General features: G+C 34.4%; 1 protein-coding gene across 2 annotated transcripts in view; it reads right to left on the reverse strand.

Moving 5' to 3' along the window:
* LOC124428344 (hemicentin-1) overlaps window positions 1-25,513 on the reverse strand; it is a 153,764-nt gene that overhangs the window by 79,535 nt on the left and 48,716 nt on the right. The window contains exon 2 of one of the 2 annotated variants that reach the window (XM_046972286.1): window positions 18,458-18,575. The exons of the other annotated variant lie outside the window; for it this stretch is intronic. Coding sequence (XP_046828242.1) covers window positions 18,458-18,467 — 10 coding nt within the window. The 5' untranslated portion in view covers window positions 18,468-18,575. The remainder of the gene's footprint in view (window positions 1-18,457; window positions 18,576-25,513) is intronic. 2 annotated transcript variants of the gene reach the window in all.

The following is a 25,513-nucleotide window of genomic DNA, read 5'->3' on the forward strand; positions in this document are numbered from 1 at the left end:
CGATAGTTCGTGCGACTTTTTTTCCCCTTTAAATCTTGTAGTTTTATTCTCTTCTTTTTTTTTTCTTTTTCTTTCTTTCTTTTTTTCCTTCTCTTGTTCTTATAAATTATCGGAATGAGATTGGTGTTAAAAGTTCTACGTGAAAAAAATGAGAAATATTGAGTATTTCCTTCCTCCCTTTCTTCCCTTTTCTTTCTCTCTCTTTCATCAAGAGATAGAGAAGATAAAAATATGAGGATGAGAAGAATAATAAGAGAACTCAAAATTGTATCGACTGGTTCTTTAATATTTTGTCACGAACTGTAGAAAAGATTGGAAGTAAGCTACAAGATATGCAGATTTGTATAGTAGTTCACTCAAGGAGGAAGTAGAATGGAAAAGGAATAATAAAAAAGAAGAAGAAGAAGAAGAAAAAGAAAAGGAAAAGAAAAAAAAAGAGGTAAAAGGAAGGAAAGATGAAAGAACACTCACGTTGTACATATGTAATTTCTTTCTTCTCTTTGATCTCACGATATCAGTTCTCGCACTTTCGTTTTAAGAAAGAAAATCTCACTGGAGAATCATTAACCGAGATCGAACAATCGATTCGAAGGTCGATAAGAGGTACAATTATTTAAAAGAAAAGAATTCTTTCGTTGAATCGTACGTTTTCTCTCTTGTGGTGTTTCCTTCGATGTCCTCTCGTGATAATCCTCATTTATCCGGTCTTTTCTATCTCTCTCTCTCTCTCTCTCTCTCTCTCTCTCTCTCTCTCTATAGCAAGAAATAATTTCCTGTTGCTCCTGCTGGAAACGTTTACCAGTTCAAAAAGACCAAACCAGATCTTCCACATAACGTTTACGTTATGGCATCCCAACCGGGTTATAAACCTTACGATATCGTCGTGGACTAGAGTGAAAGAGAAAGAGCAAGAGAGAGAAAAAGAGAAAGAGAACTTGAGGAAGGAGATGGTTACGGGAGCGTTTACTCCCACGCGCGAAATGGAACTTTTGCGAAATGAGATTACCTTGGCTTGTCCAAGTTCTCTCTCTCTCTCTCTCTTTCTCGTTACTGTTCTGCTTGCTTCTCTTGCTGATGCTACTTTCACAGACTACGACGTCTTACCTTCGCTATGAAGATGGGTAAAGAGGGCCGTTATGCTGATCTTAAGCTTTGCCTTCCTATCTACTAAATAAATATATAACTATATTCTTCGATGATGGACTTTTCTCTTTTTTTATTTGTTTATTTGCTCGCTTGTTTTTGTTCTTTTTTTTTGTTCTTTTTTGTTTTGTTTAATAGTAAGGGTTTTAATCCCGTTTCGATCTCTCGTTGGAAATTAAAATGAAATTTTATTTTTCTGAAAAAAGAATAATTAATAATATCGATTAAAGATAAATAGAATTTATCGTGCGAATTCGTTTTCATATTACATTGATTATTTTCTTTAATCTCTCGTGTCAATCGTTTGATCGTAAAATCAGGGAGTAGAAATCGATTTAGAATCGATCACGAAATATATAACGCAATAATTAGGTGATTATATTCAGTCGTCAATTCGTTTTTGTAATTTCCCATTGAGATCGAATTAACGAGGTTAATTACATTCCATCGAAATTTCCCTATTATTCGATTTAAAATCATAGCGACAAGTAATTAATGTTAGTAATAGAAGATATCGAGCGAAACGAGAATGGATAGAGAGAGAGAGAGAGAGAGAGAGAGAGAGAGAGACTCTGGAAAAGAATAGGAAGAACTATACTCGTGTTTCATTGGGAACAACGAGACAGCTGCCATCGTATATTTCAGAAAATAGAGAGAGAAAGAGAGAGAATAGAAGGCCAGTCTTTGGCGAAGGAAGCAAAGCGAATTCGAGGATGGCACTCGGCCTTATTGCAACCATAATTTCATGGCATAATAATAATGCAAGCAGCTCGATCTCGAAAACGAGTAATCCCAAAAGTCCAAGTGTTTTGTTTTTGGAGAACGTATGACATTTTATGGATACAACGGATAAATTTAATATTATACAATTTCTCTAACGACTGCTTAGTATTATTTAGGGATAACATAGATTAATAGAATTAATTTTCGTTAATTGGATTAACTCGTCAAAACGAATTTGATGGTTAAAATAAAATGAAATGCAAAAAAAAATATTTACAAATAAATAGATAGATAGGTATTGTATAAGCTTATATGCATACACGCACACGCGCACGTGCGCATGTATGTATATATATATATATACCGATCGATCAATCCAAAAACAAATTTTATATCGATATTAAGAATTTATTATAACTCGTGTGTGTGTATGTGTTCAGTTATAGATCGTTGAATATTTCATCTACTTTGGTAGATTATAAAAAGCACACAGAGGGGATGTTCGATTATTGTCGAAAATATAATCCAGCGTGAATTCGAAGGGAAACGTATCGCTTTCGAGCTCATTATCGGACCGGGTCCAATACGGCAACTATAAAGAGTTTTTATTACTCTCTCGTATTTATGAGTCTCTACGTTTATGCTTCGCTTCCGTACGATCCAAAAAAGAAAGATCGTACGTAAAATAACGTCATATTCTATTTTACGTTGGCTTTATTACGCTCGAAATAATTCAATGTAGATCGCAAATATATAAAAACGATTTCGTTCTTCTTGCTAAACGAGCGCGTCGAAAATTCATCTATGAGATTAAATCCGATAGATTTGAGAACATATATTAGAAAGAAAAGAAAGGAAAAAAGGAGAAAAGAAAAAAAAAATGATCTACCTCACGGAAGGAGTGCGTGACTGAAATTTATTATAACCGATTGCTCTGCGAATTTCCTTATGGACTAAAGATTTTCTACTTACGATATTCCACATTCAAAGTAGATATATATATATATATATATATGAAGTAGACATACATGTAGAATGGGAAAAATATAGTCTAACGTCTATGAGAGAGAAAAAAGATGTGTTAGTATGTTCAAGGTATAAAAGCGAAAAAACTTTCTTCCTCTTCGTCTGCACGAGGAACATTTGTTGTTAGTGACAAACTTCTTCAGAACGTCACGATAAACTTACTTTTTCGTCGGTCTGTCCATTTCTCTCTGATACGGACTTCTTACTCCTTGATTTCTTTATGAGATTATATCTAAAGAAATATAGCCAGCTGCCTTTATCTAGATATATATATATATATATATATGTGTGTGTATAATTATACTCGTTCAGTTTTTATTTATTTCTTTATAAGTTATAAATTTATTAGAATTTTATTGGTGAATAAATTTCATTGAAATTTCTAATCTAATATTTAATTCATATTTTTCTATTGTAAATATTTGTCAAATATAAAAGAAAAAAAAAGAAGGAAATGTTATTTCTCGATCGTACACATGTCGATAAAAATCTAGATATATTTGTACTTTAATTTCTTTTTATTTCACCTTGTGAAAGAATAAATTTATTACTGTTTCTCGTTCGAAGATAAATTTCATTCAAACATGACGGTATCCTATTTGTTTATGTATTTATAACTTTCTTATTGAAATATTTGTCGAGGATTTGAAAAAAAAAAAAAAAAAAAAAACATCAAAATAATATATCACTCGACCACCTGTTGATAAAAAAACAATTCTAAGAATTGAGGGACACTCGGTGGCTCTCGTTTAAGAAGATCTTATGAGAGGAGGACGTACTTCTTGACTCAAGAGTATAAACATCGTTTACATTTGGGAGTTCAAGTCAGTTCACGAATTTTGATATTTAAATATTGATATTGGCATATATAGATTTGAGATTAGAGATTTAAGATTTAATAGATTATGGATATAAGATAAATATTTCAATTTTGATCGGTAATTGATTTTGAAAATTTTGAAGATAATTCGATTTAATCATTAGATATGATGTAATGTAAAAAGATTTTTATCATTAGTTTCTCGTTTTATCGTAGTTTTGAAACTTTAATTGCAGGATGATCATTCGTTTTTTCAAATTCGTAATACCTGAAACACACATTTGGTTGATAGTATTTACCTTGACGTTTCAACGCGTAGGATTCGCGCATTAATGTAATTTACAATCAGTAGGAAGCAAATTCGGGCTTGTAGCACAAGTTCGTATTTATTTTGATTGCGATTTCGCAGAAGCTTTCAATTCGTTATCTCTTTTTCGTGTATACTTTTGAAGCTTTTAGTAAAATTCACTTTTTATGTAAATTCGGTCATCGTATATGTTTTAATATTTTTCCTTTTTCTCATCCTTTCTAATTTGTATTTTAACTGAAGAAAAATAATACCTACGGTATTATTCGGTAAAGCGTATCTTTTTCTCGTATAGATCGAAGTTAAGGGAAGAAAATAGTATTTACGATGTTGTGAAATTTACAAAGCACGTAGCTAGACAGTGGCGTAGGTAATATTAAGCTAGAATATTGCATGCAAGGATAGATCACCTTTCGTATGAAATAACAGCATGTCTTGCGCATGAACATCATAATGCGAGAACTTTGTATTGTAAGTCTCGTTACAACCGAGTAAAAGTCATTGAGAGTTTTAGAAATGATTCTAACGATCTATTAGATCTAATCGTTTTGCTAATTACAATTGTTTCTCTTAAAGATAATTCACGAGGATTCGCTAGAAACGACGATACGCGACGAATAACGTGCAATTTATATATTATTTTCGATATATTTATAATCTAACACACGTATTAGTTTTGTTTGTTCGTTTAAATTAAACAGCAATTTTCCAAGGGCTTGGAAAATAATTACGTCCGGGTTGCATGAACGGTCATTGTACGGATCATAAAACCGGTCCTAGAAAGGATTTACATAGTAGCGCTCTCTCAATTGCTCTTAGTAGCTATATTAGTCATGAATTAGACGATAATCGATATATGTATATCGATTAACATTCGTTATTTCTAATATTCTTCGTATTTCCTTTTTCTATTTTTTTTTCTTTCTCTCTTTTTTTTTTCTACGGATATCGAAGTGATTTTCGAAAATGTTTGAAAGTTAAGAAACACGAACATCGACGAGATAACGTTCTTCTTCCTTAGAACATGAGAAAGTTCAGAAAAGCATTCGGTTTTTCTTCTTCTCTTCTTCACTTCTTCTTATTCTTCTTCTTCTTCTTCTTCTTCTTCTTCTTCTTCGAGCTCATCGATCGTAACTCACAGAATCAAGTTCTCCTCCTTGGCGACACACTCTTGCACTGGTGAGATGATTAAATTTCTACTTGAAACTAACGCATCTTATAAGAAGTTTGTCATTTTGGTGAACCACAGTCGTTTCTACCGAGTATATATTCTTGCAGTCCTAATTTAAATGACAAAAAAATGAAAAAGAAAATGATCAATTAAAATGACGAAAAAGTAAAAGGATATAAGTAATCGTTTGTAATTCAATCGCAATTGACGATTATCGTATTAATCAGAACTTTTTTTACCTTTTTTCTCGGTTTATTTCGCAGACAAAAAAAAAAAAAAAAAGAAAAGAAAAAAAAGAAGAAAAAAAAATCCAAGATATTTGTAATTTACGAATTTTGTTTAATTTTTAATTCATAATAAATTTATGAAGTTGCATGTAATAAAGCGTCCGTGATAGTTAAAAGATCGAATTTTCTTCGTAGTTTTATACGAAGCAACGTGAAAATTCAACGAAGGACCAAACGGTAGATCGTTAGAATCGTCGCAAACTCTGGGAATTCTATTCGAGAGTCGTTGCTCGTCGCTGACGAATGTATTTCTACGAATGTAGAGAAAGAGAGGGAAAGAGTTAGTACACGTGCATCGTACAAGAATGCACCCGCGAAACGAACCACCGAATTTGGCAACGAATTCAAAGTCGGCGGTGGTTCTCTCTGAACAATTTTATGTAATTCGGACTCATTAGCGGGAACAACGATAATTATTTTTTCTTTTGAAGAAATTATATCGTGGAATCATTTTAACATAGTATTTAGAAAAAGAGATATAAAAATCCTCTTTCCTTCTTTTTTTTTTTTTAATATCCAAAGTAAGCAAAGAACTTTGAAATCCATTGTAGGATTTTCATTCATTGTAATGAGTAAATTTCCGAAACGTAAATGCAGCTCGGCTCAACTCATTAGAGTGTTAACTTCATAGGTTTGTTCATTATATATCCTTTTAAACGATAATCGCAAAACTCGCTATAAATAATTTCATCTTGTTATTTAAGAGGAGGCTTCTATTTATTTTTTACTTTATTTTCTTCTTTTCTTCTTTCCCTTTTGTTTGATATGACCATTTAAGAGAACTTTTTCGATGTGTGGTATTACGATCGATTTACTTCAAAACTCGAAGGTATTAAAAGTTCTCGTATCGCGTAAATTCGATTAGAGAAATACGTGTGCTACTTTCTGATTCATTTCTTTATTTATTCTTTTTTTTTGTTCTTCCTTTTTTTTTTCTTTTTTTTTTTTTTCTTTCTTCCTTTTGTATATTTATTTACACAGAGAAAGGTTTAAAACAACAAGGTACTTATTTCCGTTCTATTGTGTGTGCATGAAAACGCTTAAAACTTTTTTCCCTTGCACGAATTGAAGTATGTGAAAAGTTTCAATTATTCGCGAAGATATATCCGCGAGGCTGGAGCAGCGTTATCTTGGAAGCAACAACAAAACGACGAGAAAAAATGAAAATAAAAGTAAAAATAAAAAGAAAAAGAAAAAAGAACAAACAAAATAGTGAAGGAAAAAATGAAAATATTTAATCAGACTCTTAAATCTCAAAAACTTTTCCCATTCGAGGAACTTTCTCTCGCGGTTTCAGGTATCTCGATAATTAGAAAAGAAAAAAAAACACACACACACACGCACAGACAAAGTAAGAAAGAAAAAGAAGAAAGAGAGATATTTTAATCGGAAAAGTATAAGAAACTATCATTAATAAACGGCTTTATATAAGCTGTTTCACGAAATAAATTATTATTGCGTTATTTCGTAGACAAGACTTAATAATATTGGCCTATGTGTGTACCGTTAATGACGAGTTCGCGAAAACGCGAGTTCGGAATCATTAATGGTAAATTTGTAGACTCGATTAGACGCGATTAGACACGTTTCGATGGTTCTACGCAAGGACTAAGATTTCATGTCTCGTGGTCGGCTACGACTTTGCTCTAATTTATCGAGATAATGTTAACTCGTGGCGTTAGGAAGCTCGGTTTAACTCTTGCGGTTCAACCAGAACGAAACGTCGCAATTCCCTTCGAGTCCGTACGAAAGTTTTATCGGAAAACTTTCAGCAATACTCCGTTCTATTGAACAAAATGATTAGAAACGTCGTTCTTTTTGTTCTCTTATTAAATGAGATACAAACGCAAATGTATCTATATTTTCATTTTTTATTTTTTATTTCTTTTTTATCCATCCTTTTTTTTTTTTTTTTTTATTAATTATTCATTAAGTTTATTACGATTGTTAAAATGACGTCAGATCGGTTGTCTGTGAAAATAATTTTTTTCTTGATCATCGAAGAGATATAACATTTTTCATTATTAATTAGGTATTAAATGGAGGATTTTCAGGAGATATTAGCAAGAAACTATTCTAATGAGCCAGAGACGTATTCAATTGATTGGTGTATATCATCGGGAATAAACTTAGGATAGGAGGAGGCATTCGAAACAATCCCATTCTAAGCGAAATGCAATCCTCGGGAGAACATTCGTGGAACATGGGAGAAAGAGGATATATACACACACACACACACACACACACACACATATATATATATATATATATATATAGAGAGAGAGAGAGAGAGAGAGATAGGGAGGGAGGGAAAGAGAAACGAGCTTGTCGTAATCGATGAGCCGCGAGAATTCGCGTACGGCATGAAGATCCGTGTGGAGCTTGTAGAAACGATCGTCTCGATTCGAGTAGGTTGAAAAGAGGGCAACTATTTGAATGAGAGGATGAGAGAATGAAAGAGAAAGAGGAAGGGGATGAGAGAGAGAGAGAGAGAGAGAGAGAAACGTGATAAATCCATGACCGCGTAAAATGCGTTCCCTACGAAAAGAAGAAGAAGAAGAATCAAGCTCGAAGTCGATAAACGGGAAACCACTACGAATATATTGAAGAAGAGAGACATCGAAGAAGATGCAGAATTCGCGATTGCAGACGATGCAGTTCTTCCCTTATTCCGACTGAAATTTCGCCTATCTCTTTCCAACTGCCTCTTTTGTTTCTAGCGATTAGGTATTATCGATCGACTTCAATTTGCATTGTTCTACCGCAAAGCCGAAGATTTAACGATCCGTTCGTGTCCCACGAGAACTCGGGCCTGCCTACGTTTCTTCTTTTATCCGTAAAAATCGAGAGAGAAAGAGAGAGAGAGAGAGAGAGAGAGAGAGAAAGAGAAGGAGAAGGAGGAATGGAAACTGACTATGTATACATGTAACTGTATATGCGTGTATGTAAATACAGGGTAAACATGTAACATACTTGTTTTGCATAAATTATTTTTCTTTCTTTCTTTTTTCTTTTTTTTTTCTTTTTTTTTCTTCCCCCATTGAAACACATCTGTTTACGAAAGTTGCACAAAATTTTACATCTTAATTTCCAATGTTCTTCCTTCGATTGTATCGATATAATATAATATCGTAATATTTCCTTTCATTCAATAATTAATTTCTAATGATTCCCTTTTGAAAATCTACTACTATGTCGACCTTTTTTTTTTTTTCATCGAAGTCGTATAAGAAATTTTCTTTTCTTTTTTTTTTTTTTTTTTTTCATGTTATATCCTCTTGAAGGTATCGTTAGGAGATATAAAAGTAATTGTCATCGATGATTCAAACGAGTTCCTGAACGATTTCGTCACGTACTATTCCTCCTCGTTTATTTTTCTCGAAAGCAATTAATAAAGCTAGCAGCATGAAAGAAACGAATCGTACGGAAGCTCGTGAAAATAATTCTACTGAACTATCTCTCTCTCTCTTCCTCTCTCTCTCCCTCACTATTTCTTTTTCTTTTTCTCTTTCTTTCCTTCTATCTTTCTCTGTTCTTTCTTTCGGCGTAGTCACGTCGGTGAGAACGCTGAGATATTGAATTTACATACACCATCACGCGAGAACACGAGATATCCGTACTTTTTAATATTCACCACGAACTCTATAAAATTTTTATTCCATTGTCCCGTAGCCGGGGCATACGTCTAGCATCCTCGAATTCGATTATCATTACGTTACATCGCTACTCTTGTAATTATACATGAGATACTCCACGTCGTCCTCGTCGTCGTCGTCGTCGTCGTCATCAACGTCGTTTCCAACGTCGTCATTGTCGTAAGCACTTGTACAACGGTATATTACACGTCTCGTTTATTATTATACTTCACGTTATACTGAGAAAATAGACTAACTATAATTACAATGATTAATTAAAAGGAAACCTCTCTCTCTCTCCTCTCTTTTTTCTTCTTTTTTTTTTCTTCTGCATTCATCGTTATTAACATATTCTATCCAAACACTTTCAACGGCATTTATGGATCACTTTTTTTTCATTCCTTTTTTGCTCTTCTTTACTTTTCAATTCTTTTCAATTCTTACGAAATCAAGGGAAGATTTTAATATTCCGTAAGGATTATTTAGATGAAACCAACTGAGAAAAGACGGGAGAATCAGATACAGTTGCTCGTACAGACGGTGTATAATCTAACAGCGAGCACATATGCTATAGCTAAATAGATACCACACGTAATGCACGTTCATAGGCGTACAATGCAGTTGGGAGGAAGCAAGAGAGGGGAATTTGTGCTTCGGCGATAATGCTGCGTTTCCTTTGACCCTGAGAGAGAGTGAGAGAGAGAGAGAGAGAGAGAGAAGTCGCATCCTCAAGCTGCATCGTCGATACATTTGTGCGTACATGTAGGTATACACGTGGATATATATATATATATATATATATATATATATATATTATATATATATGTATATATGTACATATATATATTCTAGGTAGCACTTCGAGTCGTCGTTTCACGCCGTTACGGAAAGTGCATAGTGAAAGGGATCGTAGAATTTCAACTGAAGTGTTAAACATATCTTACTTTGTAAAATATATCGCGTAACAAAGAAAAGGAAAAGAAAATAGAAGAAAAGAAAAAAAAATTCAATATATATATATATATATATATATATATATATATATATCTTTTCCTTTTTTATCACGAATGTAACAAACGCATCGAGATATTCTCCTGTTAATTAACATTTGATCAGACAAATATTTAAGTAGCAATTGAATTTCATCAACGATCGGATAAATTAACAGTAGTTTAATTAATATCGATATTCGTATCGAATGAAATATTCGTTTGTCTTTATCGAAATATAATCTCTTCTTTTTTTATAGAACTATTATCATTTATCTTTGTAATGGAAGAGAGAGAGAGAGAGAGAGAGAGAGAGAAAGAAAATAATATATTCGTATCTACTACGTATATACAAATACTATAGTGTTCTCTTTCTTTAGCTAAGCAGTAGTCACTATGTTAAGAGTATTGCACAATAATGAATGCTCGCTTCTCGCTAGTCGTTTGCACCACGTTACCTTGCGTTCCTATGGTTTAATGCGTAATGTTTTATGCTTTATATACTGCGTAATAGGTAGCTCGCGAAAGGTAGCACATTTTCTCGTCTGGTTTTTTTCTTTTTTTTTTTCTTTCCTTTTCTTTTTTTTTCTTTTTTTTTTCTTTTTTTTTCTTTCACTCTCTTAACCTTGAGCGTATAATTATAAAATGTTTTTCAAACGCGATCACTTGCGATTCGATTCATTAATTTCAACCTTTTCTTCTTTTTGTTTTCCTTTCTTTTTTCTCTTCTTTGTTTTTTTTCCCTTTTATTCTTTCTTCCTCTTTTTTTTTCGCTATATATCTCGAATATCTTGAAAAAAACGAGATACATGAAATATTCATTTTTGAGAGTTGTTCACGAGAGTTCATTATTATAGATTGATTCAGATGTTAGCGAAGTTAAATATGAAAGATGGAAACGAAGTGATCTTAGATATCCCATTATCGTGAAAGCACGTGCGATTTCGGTAGAGTGTTTAACGTTCAGAATGGAAAAGGAAAGAAAGAGATGGAGAAACTGTCTCGAGTAAAATCAGAGACTCGAAACTAACGGTAGTTCACTCTTTCTCTCTCTCTCTTAATATGTTTGTATGTATGTATGATATGTGTGTGTGTGTGTGTGTGTTATATGAAAACAAAATTGAGAGAGACAGTGAGGAAAGCTTTACTTGAGATTTGAGAGGACGTCGAAAGTTTCGACGGATTCTTGAGAAAGGAAAGAGCTCGGGCTCTTAATTATCGCGAATGTCTACGGCTCGTCGCATAGAGAGACGAGAGACGATGGAAACGAAGTAAGGAACGAAACGAAGGTGATGGCATGCGAACGTGTGGGCGTTCGTAAAGGTTGCGCGTGAGAAGAGTAGACGAGAATGCTTACGAAGTAGAAGAAGAAGAAATAGAAGAAGAAGAAGAAGAAGAAGAAATATGAGGAGACGAAGGAGACCGACGATGAGGAGGTGAGATTGGAGGAGGAGAAAGATTGTGCGCATTCGAAGACAATGGGAAAGAGAGGTTTGTCTCCGCGGATTACAATGCAAAACTTTTCGTTCGTAAGCGAACGAACGGACTTGGCATCGAGCAAAGTCTTTAACCACCGCGTTCTTCTCGTTACGTCGACGAAGAAATTCTAATAGTAGAACATCTCCAAATCTCTTGAAAAGCTCTTCTCTTTGTCGCTGACATGCTCTTACCCCCATTACTTGATATCCCCTTGCGTTACACATAGAATTTTATCTCGTATTTTATTTATTTTTATGTTCCCTTTGTTTTCTTTTTTTCTTTTTTGTAGAAAAAATTTCTCTTATTTAATTAGATCGATCATCATTTACATTAGAATCATATAACAATGGGATATTGGAGATCTCTTTGTATGTTCTTTACATACAAAGTATGTGTTTTTGAAAATAGCGATAGCGATCAATTGGGAAAATAGAGAAATATTTTTTCTTTGTTTTTTTTTTCTTGTTTTGTTCTATTTTCTTTTTTTTGTTTTTTTTTTTTTTGTTTTTTTTGTAATATACCCACATATCTACGTTCGTATTTCTCAAAGCACATCATTTTATTATCTTTTTACATTTACTCGACATGTGTATACTCAACGAATACGAAACGCGTTACGGGACAAAGGGGAAACGACGAGATATAATAACGCGACGAAAGAGGCAGAGATGTGTAGTCGTAGTAGTAGTAGTCGTAGTAGTAGTAGTAGTAGTAGTAGTAGTAGTAGTAGTGATGGTAGTGGTGGCTTCGAGTTTCCGAGCAAACGAATCCCTAAAACGAAATATGGCCGATGCGGATATCGAAAGGGAGAAAATTTGTTCGACGCCGAAAAGAGAGGGAAAAAAAGGAAAAGAAAAAAAAAATTCGCGTTTTCATCGTAATTCGTTTGAGAGGGTAGATATCAAAATAAGAAGGGAGAGAAAGGAAGAAACGAAAAAGAAACCAAAGAAGGAAAGAAAAAAAAAGAAAAAGAAAATACGAAAGAAAACAAGATAAAGAAAGCTTTTGCGATTTATATTTTATAATTACGCGTATACGTCATTCTGGTAACACGAATTAAATAATAATAAAAAAGAAAAAAAAGAAGCAAAAAAAGGAAAGAAACAGAGAAGGAAAAAGAGAAAGAAAAGGAGAAAGAAAAAAATATTCTTGCGTATGGTCAGAGAGAGATTTGCATTCGTTTTTACAAGCGAAACCATCGGTGCCGTGCTGGAACGCGAAAGAGGACGATCTCGTCGGATACGACGACGACGACGACGACGACGACGACGACGACAACTACTACTACTACTAACTACTACTACTACTACTACTACTACTACTACTACATTACTAATACTACTACCACTCTGTCGTATCGGACAACGTTGGCGATAGTAGTACGTGCGACGAGCCATTTGCATTCCCCTATGCCAATTCGAGGGAGGAGATACGAAAAGCCTCGACGTGGCGCCGAGCTATATAGCCAAGCTATATAGCTGTGCTTCTATCGCACCCCTCGTTAAAATCCCGTATATGTATTTATGTATTCGCCAGTAATTCAATACACTCGTAACCCAACTCCGATTCTATATCCCAATCCTGACTGACCGTTCTAGACACCTTTTTTCTATATATAGGGTGAACCATTTTACATTTATTTATATATTTATTTTCTTCAGACACGATTGATCAGTTTCTATGAGTCATCCTTATATATATATATATATATATATATATATATATATATATGTATATATTTTAAAATTTATTTTTCTTCTTTTATTCCGGATGTTATATTCCTGTCTGACTTGGAATATCTCTAAGAGTCTGATATTTCAGATCTTTAAAATTCATAGACGACGATAGCAGTCGGCAATAGTTAATTCGATTTCTCATTCTGCTTTCCTTCCTTCCTTCCTTCCTTCCTTCCATCCTTCCTCCCTTTCCAAGATTCATTGGAGATAGTCATGGTTAGTTCTCGACGTGTTTACCATCGTCTTCGTTGTTGTCGTTGTCGCCGTCGTCGCCGTCGTCGTCGTCGAGGTGACAGCAGAGTTTTCCTTCGATATTTGCGATTTATTACAAGATCGAAAGTAGCTTGCTTGAGAAGTTTCATTACACGTACATATTTTTACTGTAACCCAAGAAGAGGCCGATCGGATTACAAGAATATATCAATTTGAGAATGTTTAGAAAATGGGAAAAAGAAAGAAGGAAATTTTTTTTTTAAATCAAATATTAGATTTTAAATGATACGCGTGTGTTATTTTCTTTCAGATATTTTTCTTTGTTTGTTTTTTTTTTCCCAAATCCATTTGTAATCCCTTTGAGTTTGTCATTGACCATTTCAACGAGATAAAACAAATGAGTATATAAATGTTGATCGTTCGACGTTAACAGAATCTGATTAAAGCTGGGCGTAAGCTCAAAGCCAAGCGTCTTCTCGTTTCTCTATTCCCTTTCCACGTTGGAAACTTGAACGGCACTTCGGTTCGTCCAGCCATTTAGTTCGTTCGTTCGTTCCGGCGACGATTATCCATTAAAATTCATGCGTCGAGGATGACTGTCTTCGTGGAATCGGTTAATTAAATTTATCGTCCTTTTCCTCTTTCCATTTCGTTTAGGATGATATTCGTATTAAGGGAATGGTCAAAGAGAGAAAGAGAGAGGGAGAGAGAGAGAAAGGATGATATATTCGAATCTTTTAATTTTCCTTTGAATCTATCGTCGGTGTCTTTAATAACAAAGCTTTGATCAAATAGCTTGCATACTTTTGTCATGAAATACTTTAACAATCGTTCAAGTTGAAAAAGTGTCTTGAGACACGATGACTACGATGACGTATCTCTTGAGTAGGTACTCCTTTCTACGTCGTTTATAAAAACTTAAAACAAGTGGCGTATCGAGATAAAGTAAAACCAAGAGAGGAATTATCATTCGATCGAGTATGATCGTTCAACGAGCTGGAGTTAACGAGGGGGCAAAAGATATAGAGAAAGAGACAGAGAAAAGGAAGAAAAGGAAAAGAGAAAATAGGAGGATGAAGAGGAGGAGGAGGAGGAGAAGCTTTGTTATTAAAAAAGAGCTCTGATTTTTCCGTTGTTATCTCATAGAGAGGCAAGCCGAGAGCTTAATTATAGCTTTGCTAAGCGATTATAAAGGCACGTTGAAATATGAAAATAATTTACCGTGGTGGTTGTGGTGCTAGCGATGGCGTTGGTATTGGTGATGGTACTGGTGGTGTGGTGCTAGTACTGGCGTCGGTGCTGCTGTTGGTGCTCTGCGAAGCCAGCCCTTTTTCTCTGCTTTTCTCCTTTACACGACGAACGAGTACGTAGAAAGTGTGTGCGCGCACAGGAGGGAAGTAAAAATACATAACGTGCAGATATGCGGTACATTGCGCACGCCAAACGACTCGCCATACTCTCCACCCCTCTTTTACCCTCGTCCATCCACGTAGACGCGAGGTCACGCACGTTCACGATTTCCTGAGCAAATCGAAATAATCTTTCGTTTCGTTTCGTTTCGTTTCAATATAATTAAAGATATCGAAATCTCCTCGCGCTTTAAGTTGTTTAGAAAATCAGTTTGAGATTAGAACGGTTTATAAAGGGAGAAGACGAGGGATGAAGGGGAACGTCCTAAAGACGTGGAAATTCATGGAAATCCACAAAAGCGATTTGTCTGAGACGCTTTCTCAAGTAGAAAAGCATGAACGTTGGAAAAACAACGTTGGGAAGACGCCTGTCTCTCTCGTCGACACAGAGCCCTTTTCTTTTTCTTTCTTTTTTTTTTTCTCGTTTTCGTCTCCTAATTTTCTTCCCCCTTCTTTCCTTTCTTTTTCGTCTTTTTTATTGTTTCTCTCTCTCTCTCTCTCTCTCTCTCTCTCTCTCTCTCTCTTTTTCTTAGATCTATAGAAAGAATAAGGAAAAAGATAGTTCGTTGAGTTGAACAATTCAACGAGTCTCGACATTTACGAAAGTGCTTTCTGATCGGTCGATTTCTTTCGAGTAGAACCAACAAATATTCTCGAAACGCATCGAAAAGAAAGATCGTCCCTTTATTCGACTCTCCTATTCCTCCTCCTCCTCCTCCTCCTCCTCTTTCTTGTTTCTTTTCGCTCGACTTGACGCACATGACACGGACAAATGTTCCTTCGAGAGAAGACACGTTTACGATTCGCGAGAACTATCTGATCGGATAAGTATAATAAGAAGAGAAGATGGAAAAAAGAAGACTTTTTTCAAATCTTTCCACGAGAGATTTTACAGTGAAAACTTATATAAGTAACTTATATACTTACATACATACATATACATATATATATATATATATATATATATATATATATACATTATTTTTGCAATACTTCGTTCAAGCGTCAAAGTATTTAGATAAATCTTATATAGGTCATCAATTTTCGTAAGATAAAAAATAAATTTTATCGGCAAATTTGAAAGGATTAATCTTGTCGACTTTTCCTCCCTAAAGCAGGTGAAAGCTGGGTTCCTCTAATTTATCGTATCCATAGCGACCGAAGCTCAGGTGCTCGAAATAACCCCCGTTCTTTTTAAGAAAAAAAGAGAGAGAGAGAGAGAGAGAGAGGGAAAGAGGAAGAGGAAGAGGGAGAGAGAACGTGCAATACTCCTTCGTAGCCTGGTTAAGACGTAATTGGTCGGAGCTTTACGTACGTTCAACGCGACCAAATTACAGAGGCTGGCCGCCTTCAAGGCAATTGCTTCTCGCGAACGATTGGAAGTAGAAGTTAGAAGAAGTAGAAGAAGAAGAAAAGGAGGAGGAGGAGGAGGAGGAGGAGGAGGAGGAAAAGGAAGAGAACGAACTCGTCATTGTTTCTCGATCTAGTTCACGATTAATATCATCGGCTAACGAGATTACTTTCTACGGGGTTAGTATCACCCTCTGTAGTGTTCCTGTTAGAAAAAGAAAGAGAGAAAATCTCGAAGAAAAACGTTGATAATAACCACAGTGAATTATCGATCGAGTCTCACCGATCTCTCCTTCTCTCTCACTCCTTCTTCTCGTTCTCTCTCTTTCCTTCATTTTGACGATAGTACTAGAGCGTAGAGCTTACACAGAAGCTTGCAAGCTTCGCGGGGATATTATTAGCTCGATGGTATTGCTTCAGGGTGGCAAGCTTATGCGAAGGAGAGGCGCCTGTTCTCGTTCATCCGTGATGCGATCGTTCACACTCTCTCGCACATAGTCATGGCATCAACGTCTATGTAGAATCCACCCTCTCTCTCTCTCTCTATCTCACTCTCCCTCTCACTCTCTCTTTGCGTGTGTGTGTGTGTGTGTGTCTTACTTCCGTCCTTCCATTTACCACCTAATCAACATCTTTATTATTTAGGTGAATACTTGAAGACACGTCTGTTCTCATGTCGTAGGAAAATCTCCAACTTATTATCGATTAATCGATCTTTTGCCATGAAATTATTTACAATGGAAAAGGAAAAGAGGAAAGGTATAAGCAAACAAATGTATCGTTTTAAATGCATACACGCATTCTCTTTGCTTAATTGCACTGGCTCTGTCGTATAATGAATTTATTTCGATGGATATCGTGCAAATGGACCGATCGATTTTAAGTGATAATCGTATTATCCAATGAACTTTACCTTCGTTCTCGTTTGTCCAATTACTCTTTCTCTCTCTCTCTCTCTCTCTCTCTCTCTCTATTTATTTAACTATCTATCTCTCTCCCGCTTTTACCTCGTTCGTCTCATTTTTTCCTTTCTTTCGTTTTTGTCTTTTCTATTTACTTTTTCTGTTTTTTTTTTTTTTTTTTTTTTTTTAACAAACGACATGCCTGCGAATATTTGGTATCAATTATAGGAAAATTCGATGATGATTTTCCAGAGTGGAATTACACGAATAACGTGGAAAAAATCATTTCGAGGGAATAATAGTAATGTGACTAGCAGTGAAATCTCATCATTTCCTTTACCTTTCTTCGAAACGACGTGAATGGAAATACGATCTTAATAAATATAAGAAATAAATCTTAATAAATATATACGATAAGAATGTAATCGCAATTTTCAGTCGAAATATTTACGACGAATTTATTTCGGAAAATTTCTCAAATTAATTCTCAACGAGTAAATATGCTTTATTAAGTTAAAATAATAATACATATCTTTATTTTTTTGCGTGATATAATATAAAATAAAATCAAATTATTTGGTTAATGATAAAAATATCTTCGAGATGGGGAAGGTGGGGGAAGAGGGGGAGAGGAGATGGTAAGATCTATAAAATTAATCACATTTAAGAGTTAATCGAATTAGTTAGAGTAAAGAGTAATCAGTATAAAAAACGAATTCATTGAATAGATCTGAAAGAAGGCGAAATCCTTCTGCTTAAGAAAATCTTAAGAAAATCTTGCGGCCAATTCTCTTTTTATGTTCTTTTATACGCACACGCATGGTTGGTTGCTAATAGAAAACACTTTTAAATATACATTTATATATATATATATATTTTCGTCGAGTACATAAGATAGAAGAAAATATCCATCTTTTCTTAGTAATCTCGAAAAAGGAAGTTTCATCGAAATGACAGGCATGATATTACTTGTGTCCTATATTTCTAGGACAACGAAGTACCTAGCAAGCTAGCTGTCGTCGTAAATTTTCTTTTAAACGTTCCTCGGACAAGACTTAATAACAGACTACACGTATAACGCTATATTCTTGAGAACGTTATGCGAAAAGAGTAGAAAAGGTTTTTCTATAGTAACATTTGACGTAACCATCTCGATTTACATTTCCATTGGAATCATTTAAAATTCTTAATGGCTCATAGAGATATCGCTAAATAAATGAAACATAGAGAGGAAGACTTGAAAATTTTTGCGTGAAATCGTGCTCACCAGTTTTCATAAATGACAAAGAGAGCGAAAGAAGAATCCCCAGTTCGTCCAGTATAATAATTGGTTTTATGTAACAGGTGCTCGTTAGTTTCTCGTATCCGTGCGAGTTATCTCTTACCTGTAACAGAAACGAAGGTCAACGATTGGTTAGTCATTTTAATTAGTTGATGATCGAGGTCAATGTAAGTTACGTGTTAAACATACAGAAACGGGATCGTTTCTTTTATTCTTTCGTTTCAATTGCAATTGTTATTGAAATTTTTTTTTTACTAGCTGACGCATTGATAAAATATAAAAAGAGATTAGAAATTTTTTGGAACAAAAACGTTTCGCCCATACGTTCGTCGTTTACGACGAGATCTACAGGTGTCACGTTACGCTCTAGCGTAAATTCAATCAATTTTTTGGGGCTTTTTTTTTATAACAGTATTCGAGATTTGAAAGAGGGAGAGAGAGAAAAATCACCCGTCGATTCGTTACTCTAATATAGATAGAACTACGGAATGAAATATTGGTGGTAAAGCTGAGAAAATCGATGCTAGTCAGAGTTCTACTTGGGAATCTTTCATAAAGATATATAAAGTAACTTAAGTTTATGAATATATCTATATAATATCTTAAAAGAAAAACAGACCGACAGTCAAACAGAGAGAGAGAGAGAGAGAGAGAGAGATATCTTTATTTGAAAATGGATATCTTTGCATATTTAATTCACTTCCCTTTTTTTGCTTATCCAAGGATATTTCTTTTAGGAAGTCCTACGACGACATCGGGAATCAAATTCTCGCATCGTCGCGTCCGTCTCTCGTTTAAGATACTTTGGGGTCTATTAGCAAGTTTCGAACGAGTCCCAGGAGGTACTGTCTGCTACGGAATGTTTCTTTCTCTTTCTCTCTATCCCTCTCTTTCTTCTCTATTATGCTGTGAATCGTAGAGAAGAAATAAAAAGATGTAGGGTAAAGGCGGTGGATAAAGAGGAAAGGGAAAGAGGAGTCGAGGGAAAAGTCGAGAGTGGTTAGAAGAAGAAAAAGAAAGAAATAAAAAGATAGATAGAAAGAAAAAGAGAGAGAGAGAGAGAGGTGAGGAAGAAAATGGAGATGCGGTGGGAAGGTAGAGTTTACCAGCATCCTAGGAGGGTGCTGCACCTGTCCAAAGTCCCTCATCTTATTACTTCGACAAACTCTTAAATACTCCGAGGGCCGAAACTTTTAAATTCCAATAAATATTTAAGTTTTCTCGCATTTCCCAAGCAGCACCGTACGCCCCAGGTAATACGTCGCTTTTTTTCCCTCCCTTTTTTCTCTTTTTTTCTCTTTCTTTCTTTTCCATCTTCTTCTTCCCCTTCTCCTTCTTCTTCCTCTTCCTCTTCTCCTTCTCCTTCCTTCTTGCTCTTTATTCTTAACCATCGGATAGAGAAACGATGAGCAGAGGAATATCTTCCACAGGCTGTTTTTCTTTAATTCGCTTCGAGAATTTCACTTTGATCCAGTAGGATTGTATTCAGCTGAATAATCATAGTCATTGTACAATATAGAGGAATAGAAAAAGAAAGAAAGAAAGAAAGGGAGAAAATGAGAGAAATCGAATCGACAAAACGAATTCATTTTTAAGGGTATTCCCAAGCTGATACTCGACACAGTCGATATTAATAGCTCCAGCGTATTGTTAATAATTCACTTGGAGGTATACATCAACGACCACGATGGTTATTCTTTTACTCGCTTACAAAGTTCATTAACCGTTTAAAGAATGAACGAACGCATTTTCGTTATTTTCATGAATTTCTCGTCGTTTGTTGGTTATATGAAATTTTTATAGGATTAAAAATTCCAAAGGGACATCTACATAACGCAATTTTATCACGCTTTTGTTTAAATGATGTCAGTCATTTTATCAAGGTTCCAATTCAATCAATCCTTTTCATTATGAACAAGGTTTCAATTTTAAAAGAATTTTTTGTGATTTCAATTTTCCTTTTTTATACTTTTTGTAATTTTTATTATTTTTGATTTTTTTTTTTTTACTTCTTGTAATTTTTTTTTTTTTTGCTTTTTACAATTTTTATTTCCCCCTCCCCCGCCACTTATTGTTAACGTCCGATCGATAAAAGAAGGAACGACAAAAAAATTTCAAATCGTTTCCAAAATTCATTCGTCTCTTTTTTTTTTTTTTCATAGGAATACATTGGAAATCGTTTAGCGTAGAACGAATATTCTATAATTTTATAAATTGCCGATCTATCATTTATTTTATATGAACGAAATAAAATTTACATAATTATAATAAAAATTTTAATGAACACGTTATAATCGTATCGTTATTACGAGAGAAAAGAAAAATATTCAATTATAAAAATTATTAATAAAAATAATTTTATTATATTATTGCAATAATATTATTGCAAGGTTTAAATAAATAAAGAAAAAAATATCCTTTAAAACGGTACTGGTTTCAAGTCTCTACGATTTTTCGTTCCGGAGATATCGCCTTTGAAAGACTTCATTCATTATTCGTATAGTACAGCTGTTCGTAGTAATAGTAATAGTAGTAGTAGGAGCGCGTAAATTCTCGGAATTTATATAGGTTAGTGTGTCACCGAGTCAATTTGAATGAAATTATATGGATCAATGGGCCAACATAAACGTTTTTCATTTAACTGGAAATATCTGCGGAACTAAAAGTCATAGAGACTTGAATCAAAGATCATTTTAAAGGGCAAACTTTTTTCTATTTATTATTGTATTGTTAACAATTAATTAACAATTTGTTATAAACAATTTGTTATAAACAAAGTCTTACGAACTAATTTCATCTCGTTTAGCCAATAAAAAATTCAGATTGCGATCAACTTTTAAAATTACATGAATAAATAAATAATTAATAAACAAATTATGTTTTTATCTAAGAAACAATCTTTTTTTTTTTTTTACGTAACGTAAACGTAAAACGATGATATAAAGTAAACGCAGAATAATGATGTAAGATAAACTAAGAAACCATCATTCTTTACTATTTATTTATTACCACTTTTACTACATTTTAATCTGCATAATTGTTTATCAATATTTAAATCGAAATATAAACTAAATTAATAATTTTTTTTTTTTTTTTTTTTTTTTTTTTTTTTTTTTTTTTTTTTTTTTTTAAATAAAAAATAACGAGTTGCATCGAAAACATATAATTACATTAAAAACAAAACAAGAAAACATAGTTGATCTTTGTATGTCTATATCGTACGACTTTTCTATACGAAGTTCCTTCGTATCTCGAAAAAGAAGGAAAGTATTCAAGGTGAGCAAAGGTATTGGCCCACTCTGTATATTTTGAGAGCGTCAAAACGTATTTAATAGCAGGTCTGGAGCCTCTCGTAGTAGCCACATTGCGTGTAGAAAGAGGATTTTGCTATAGTTCGACCCAATTACGAAGCTAGCTATTAGGGTTAGAAGCTTTAATAAAAGGCTTCGGTTCTTTTCAAGCGATCTTCTTGAAATTTACTGTTTCTCTCTACACCGGGCACATTCATTCCCGTCAAAATATCCGAAGGATTCGAGTAGATTTTAAACGACCACACGTTCTCTACTTTGTCTTTCCTACCTATATAATTACTAGCTATTTACTTTACCTAACATTTCGACGAGCTTATCTAGCACAAGTCTAGGGACGATTTAAAGAATTAAATAAGAATTGTTTAATATATTAAATAAATAAATAAAGTTGAGTTTAACGTTCCTTTAATTTTTTTCTTTTTATTTAAATCTTAACGATTGAAAAATACAATAAGCTGCTTTTTAATATGGATTTCTATTGGCACCAAAGACAAGTAAATACTTACCTACACCTCTTTATTATTACCATGCGACGATCGAAAAAGATTTTACTAGATGCTAGGTTGTTTATTGGAAAATCATTTTCCGTGCTCGTAACAGCCACATAGATCCGTCGACGATCCTCCGATGTAAGGGCGACGCTCGTTCTACTCTTTCCCTCTCTCTCTCTCTCTCTCTCAAACGTTTTTCATTTTATCGTCTCTCTATCTTTCTCTTCCTCCCTTTCTTCCTTCCTTCCTTCCTTTTACCCTTTCCTTCTTTTCCTCTCAACCGATCCATATTTTTCCTCGGAGGAATTTTTCTATCTTTTTCTTTGCTCATAGGAGGGCTCATGCATTTGAGGCCCAAACGATCGGCTTCCCGCTTCTTGGTACGGTAAAGAGGGAACGTATTCGATAAAAAGCAACAAAGACGATTCAGTTTTCTCTTCTCTTCTCTTCTTTTCCTTTTCCCCTTCCATCTCAATGGAAAAATATGCGCTTCCCTCTCTGCTTCCCCTTTTTACTTCGTCTTTTATTTATGCGTTGTTTTCCTTCTTCTTTGACCTTTCTCTGACCCATACATAAATACAGATATAGATACATATACCGAATACGCGAGAACGCACAGGCATAGATACAGGAGACACATTGATTCCTTAACACGTTCTCGTCGTCGTCATCGAGAAGATGCAGAAGAAGATGTTATAAAATCAAACGAAATCCTTAAGCTTCCTATAAAAATTCGAAATCATTCTTCTCCAATGGGATACCCTCCTCCCTATCCAACTTTTCCCTCTTTCCTTCTTTCTTTCATTTCTTTGTAACTTTGAAAACTGACGATCTAGTCAGCTAGACGGAGATAGAAAAAGTTGAAGTTTTCCATGAAAATCATCATTTGGAAAGCAGCCAGGGAAGTAAGGTTAAGAACCTTGGTTATACGTTGCACACGATATTTATACGCCAGGCGAAACTGTTTGTTCTCGCCTACTGAAAGTCTTGCTGTAAAGCAGCTTACAGCATTTTCCTGAAAAATATACGAGGAACTTGATACCGTCCTAGGTCCGAGCTGACAAACATTGGAATTTAGATCGGATTCAATGGTATACGTGATCTTTTATGAGGTCGTATATAAGTTTTCGACAATTCTTTTTTTTTTTTTTTTTCCTTTACATCTTTCTCTCTTTTTTTTTATGTTTTCTTTCTTTCCTTTTTTTTTTTTTTCTTGTTTCTGTTAACAAGTTGAAGTAATATAAACGTCGGCACTGTATGCTTTCAGACTTTCATTTTATTTATTAACACGCTTGGTTCCAAGTTCAGAATGAAATAATGGCTTTACGAAATAAAGCCGCGCTTATGTGGCATTTTTATATAAAAAGAAAAAAAGAAAGTATAAGACAAAAAGCTAAACTATTAATGCATACGCTAACAATGCATACCGAAAGGCAACTGTCCCTCTTTCTCTCTCTTTTCTGCCTTTAATCATCCACGTCTGGTATCGTTATTTCAACGAAAGCTTGCAGTTACTATCCTTTGTATCCTTATATAAACTTTACTTTTTATTTTTTCACGATATTTGGTCCATTGGGATTGCGTTCGGATCTTTGTATGCATTTGTTTTAGCGGACAAAGAAAAAAAGAAAAAAGAAGAAAAAAAAAGAAAAAGAAGAAAAAGGAAAAAAGATCAGTCATATACACACATACGGAGGGAAAGGTAAACGAGCAGCTCGTTAACATATCTCGCGAATGTGTCAAAAGCGTAGGTTGTCTCATTAAAATAATTCGTCAGAGAATTTCTGTAACTCGTTCATATTATGATATACATACATGTATAGATACATACATACATACGTACGTATATATAATATATTATATACGTACGTGTATTTCACGAGGTAAAGGAATCGTTTCGTAAGTTCCGAATGAGCAAAAATTTTAATTTATATTTTACGCCTACTTAGAAATATTCGGATATTAAAATAAATGAAATTAATTTATTTATAAGTTAATTGTATAATATTCTTCATGATATAGGAATATGATAGACATATACAAGTATACGCGTCTACGTGTAAACTTTTTTTATTTTTTTAATGAAAATGAGAAAAACTAATGGAAATATTAGATTTGCCGTTAATATAGAGAGAAAGATATCTCGAGAAAGAGGATTATCATAAATATTTTCGTTGAATTCCATAAGAACTTGAATATATTCTGATCAAAAAAAAATAAAAAAAGAAATATATATATATATATGTACACTTAAAAAATTTCTCAGTGGCGCTTTTCCCGAGGATATATCCCTAGTATTATCAACGTCGAAGAAAATTCAGTGTCGCGTTCGTCCGATCTTATTCGACGTCTGAAGGTAATCCGCCTAGGGTCTTTCGAAGTTTCGTTTCGCGCGTTTGGCCTTTCGCTTAGGGTCGCGCGAACTTCTCTTAAAAGACTTTTCCAAGGTACTGTCTTTCTCTCTGGTATCTCTTTGTTAACATCTGGCATAGTTCGCACACAATTTCCGTTTCTATCTTTCCTTCACGATTTCCTACGATTTCCTTCTTCCTCTTCTTCTTCCTCTTTTTAGAAGGTCAAGGCGAGGACTACTTCCTTCCTTTACCGGGCCCATCCTGAACGATCCAAATTACAACTATGGACGAATGCAAAGCACGCGATTTTCCAATGTAGTAAAACGCGAAGATCTCTACTTTGTGATTTTTCCTCTATCTCTCGAAATTGCTGCTCTACCAGATGAGAAAGGAAAAGCGAGAGAGAGAGAGAGAGAGATTGCTCAAGGTAATCCGATGGACGGGTTACGAGAGACTTTTCGATCGATTTCGAGTTGGCTTCTGAAAGATCGAAGGACCTATCAGAAGCGTGCATTCGCAAAGTTTCTTTCTTATCTTAGGACCGTAAGTCTTTGCGGTTGTGGTAACAACCTTACTCCTTCTTTTCTTCCTACTTTCTTTCTTATTTTATTTCTTTCTTTTTAGAAGATCATTTCTCGTAGAACAGATATTCCTTTAGAACGAGGAAGAAGAAAAGAAGAAGAAGAAGAAGAAGAAGAAGAAAAAGAAAAAAAAGAAGAAGAACGACTTTTCTCCGTTATCGACGATATAGATCGGCCTCGATCGTCGTAAGAATTGATCGATCGATAGTACAAACCAAGGTACTTTGGCACGTCCCTTAGTCGTCGTTCTTAGCCAATATCGAGAGAAATTGAGGAAGGAAGGAAGGAAGGAATGAAGGAAGGA

This window comes from Vespa crabro, chromosome 12 (assembly GCF_910589235.1).
Source record: "Vespa crabro chromosome 12, iyVesCrab1.2, whole genome shotgun sequence".
In the NCBI taxonomy this organism is placed as follows: Eukaryota; Metazoa; Arthropoda; class Insecta; order Hymenoptera; family Vespidae; genus Vespa; species Vespa crabro.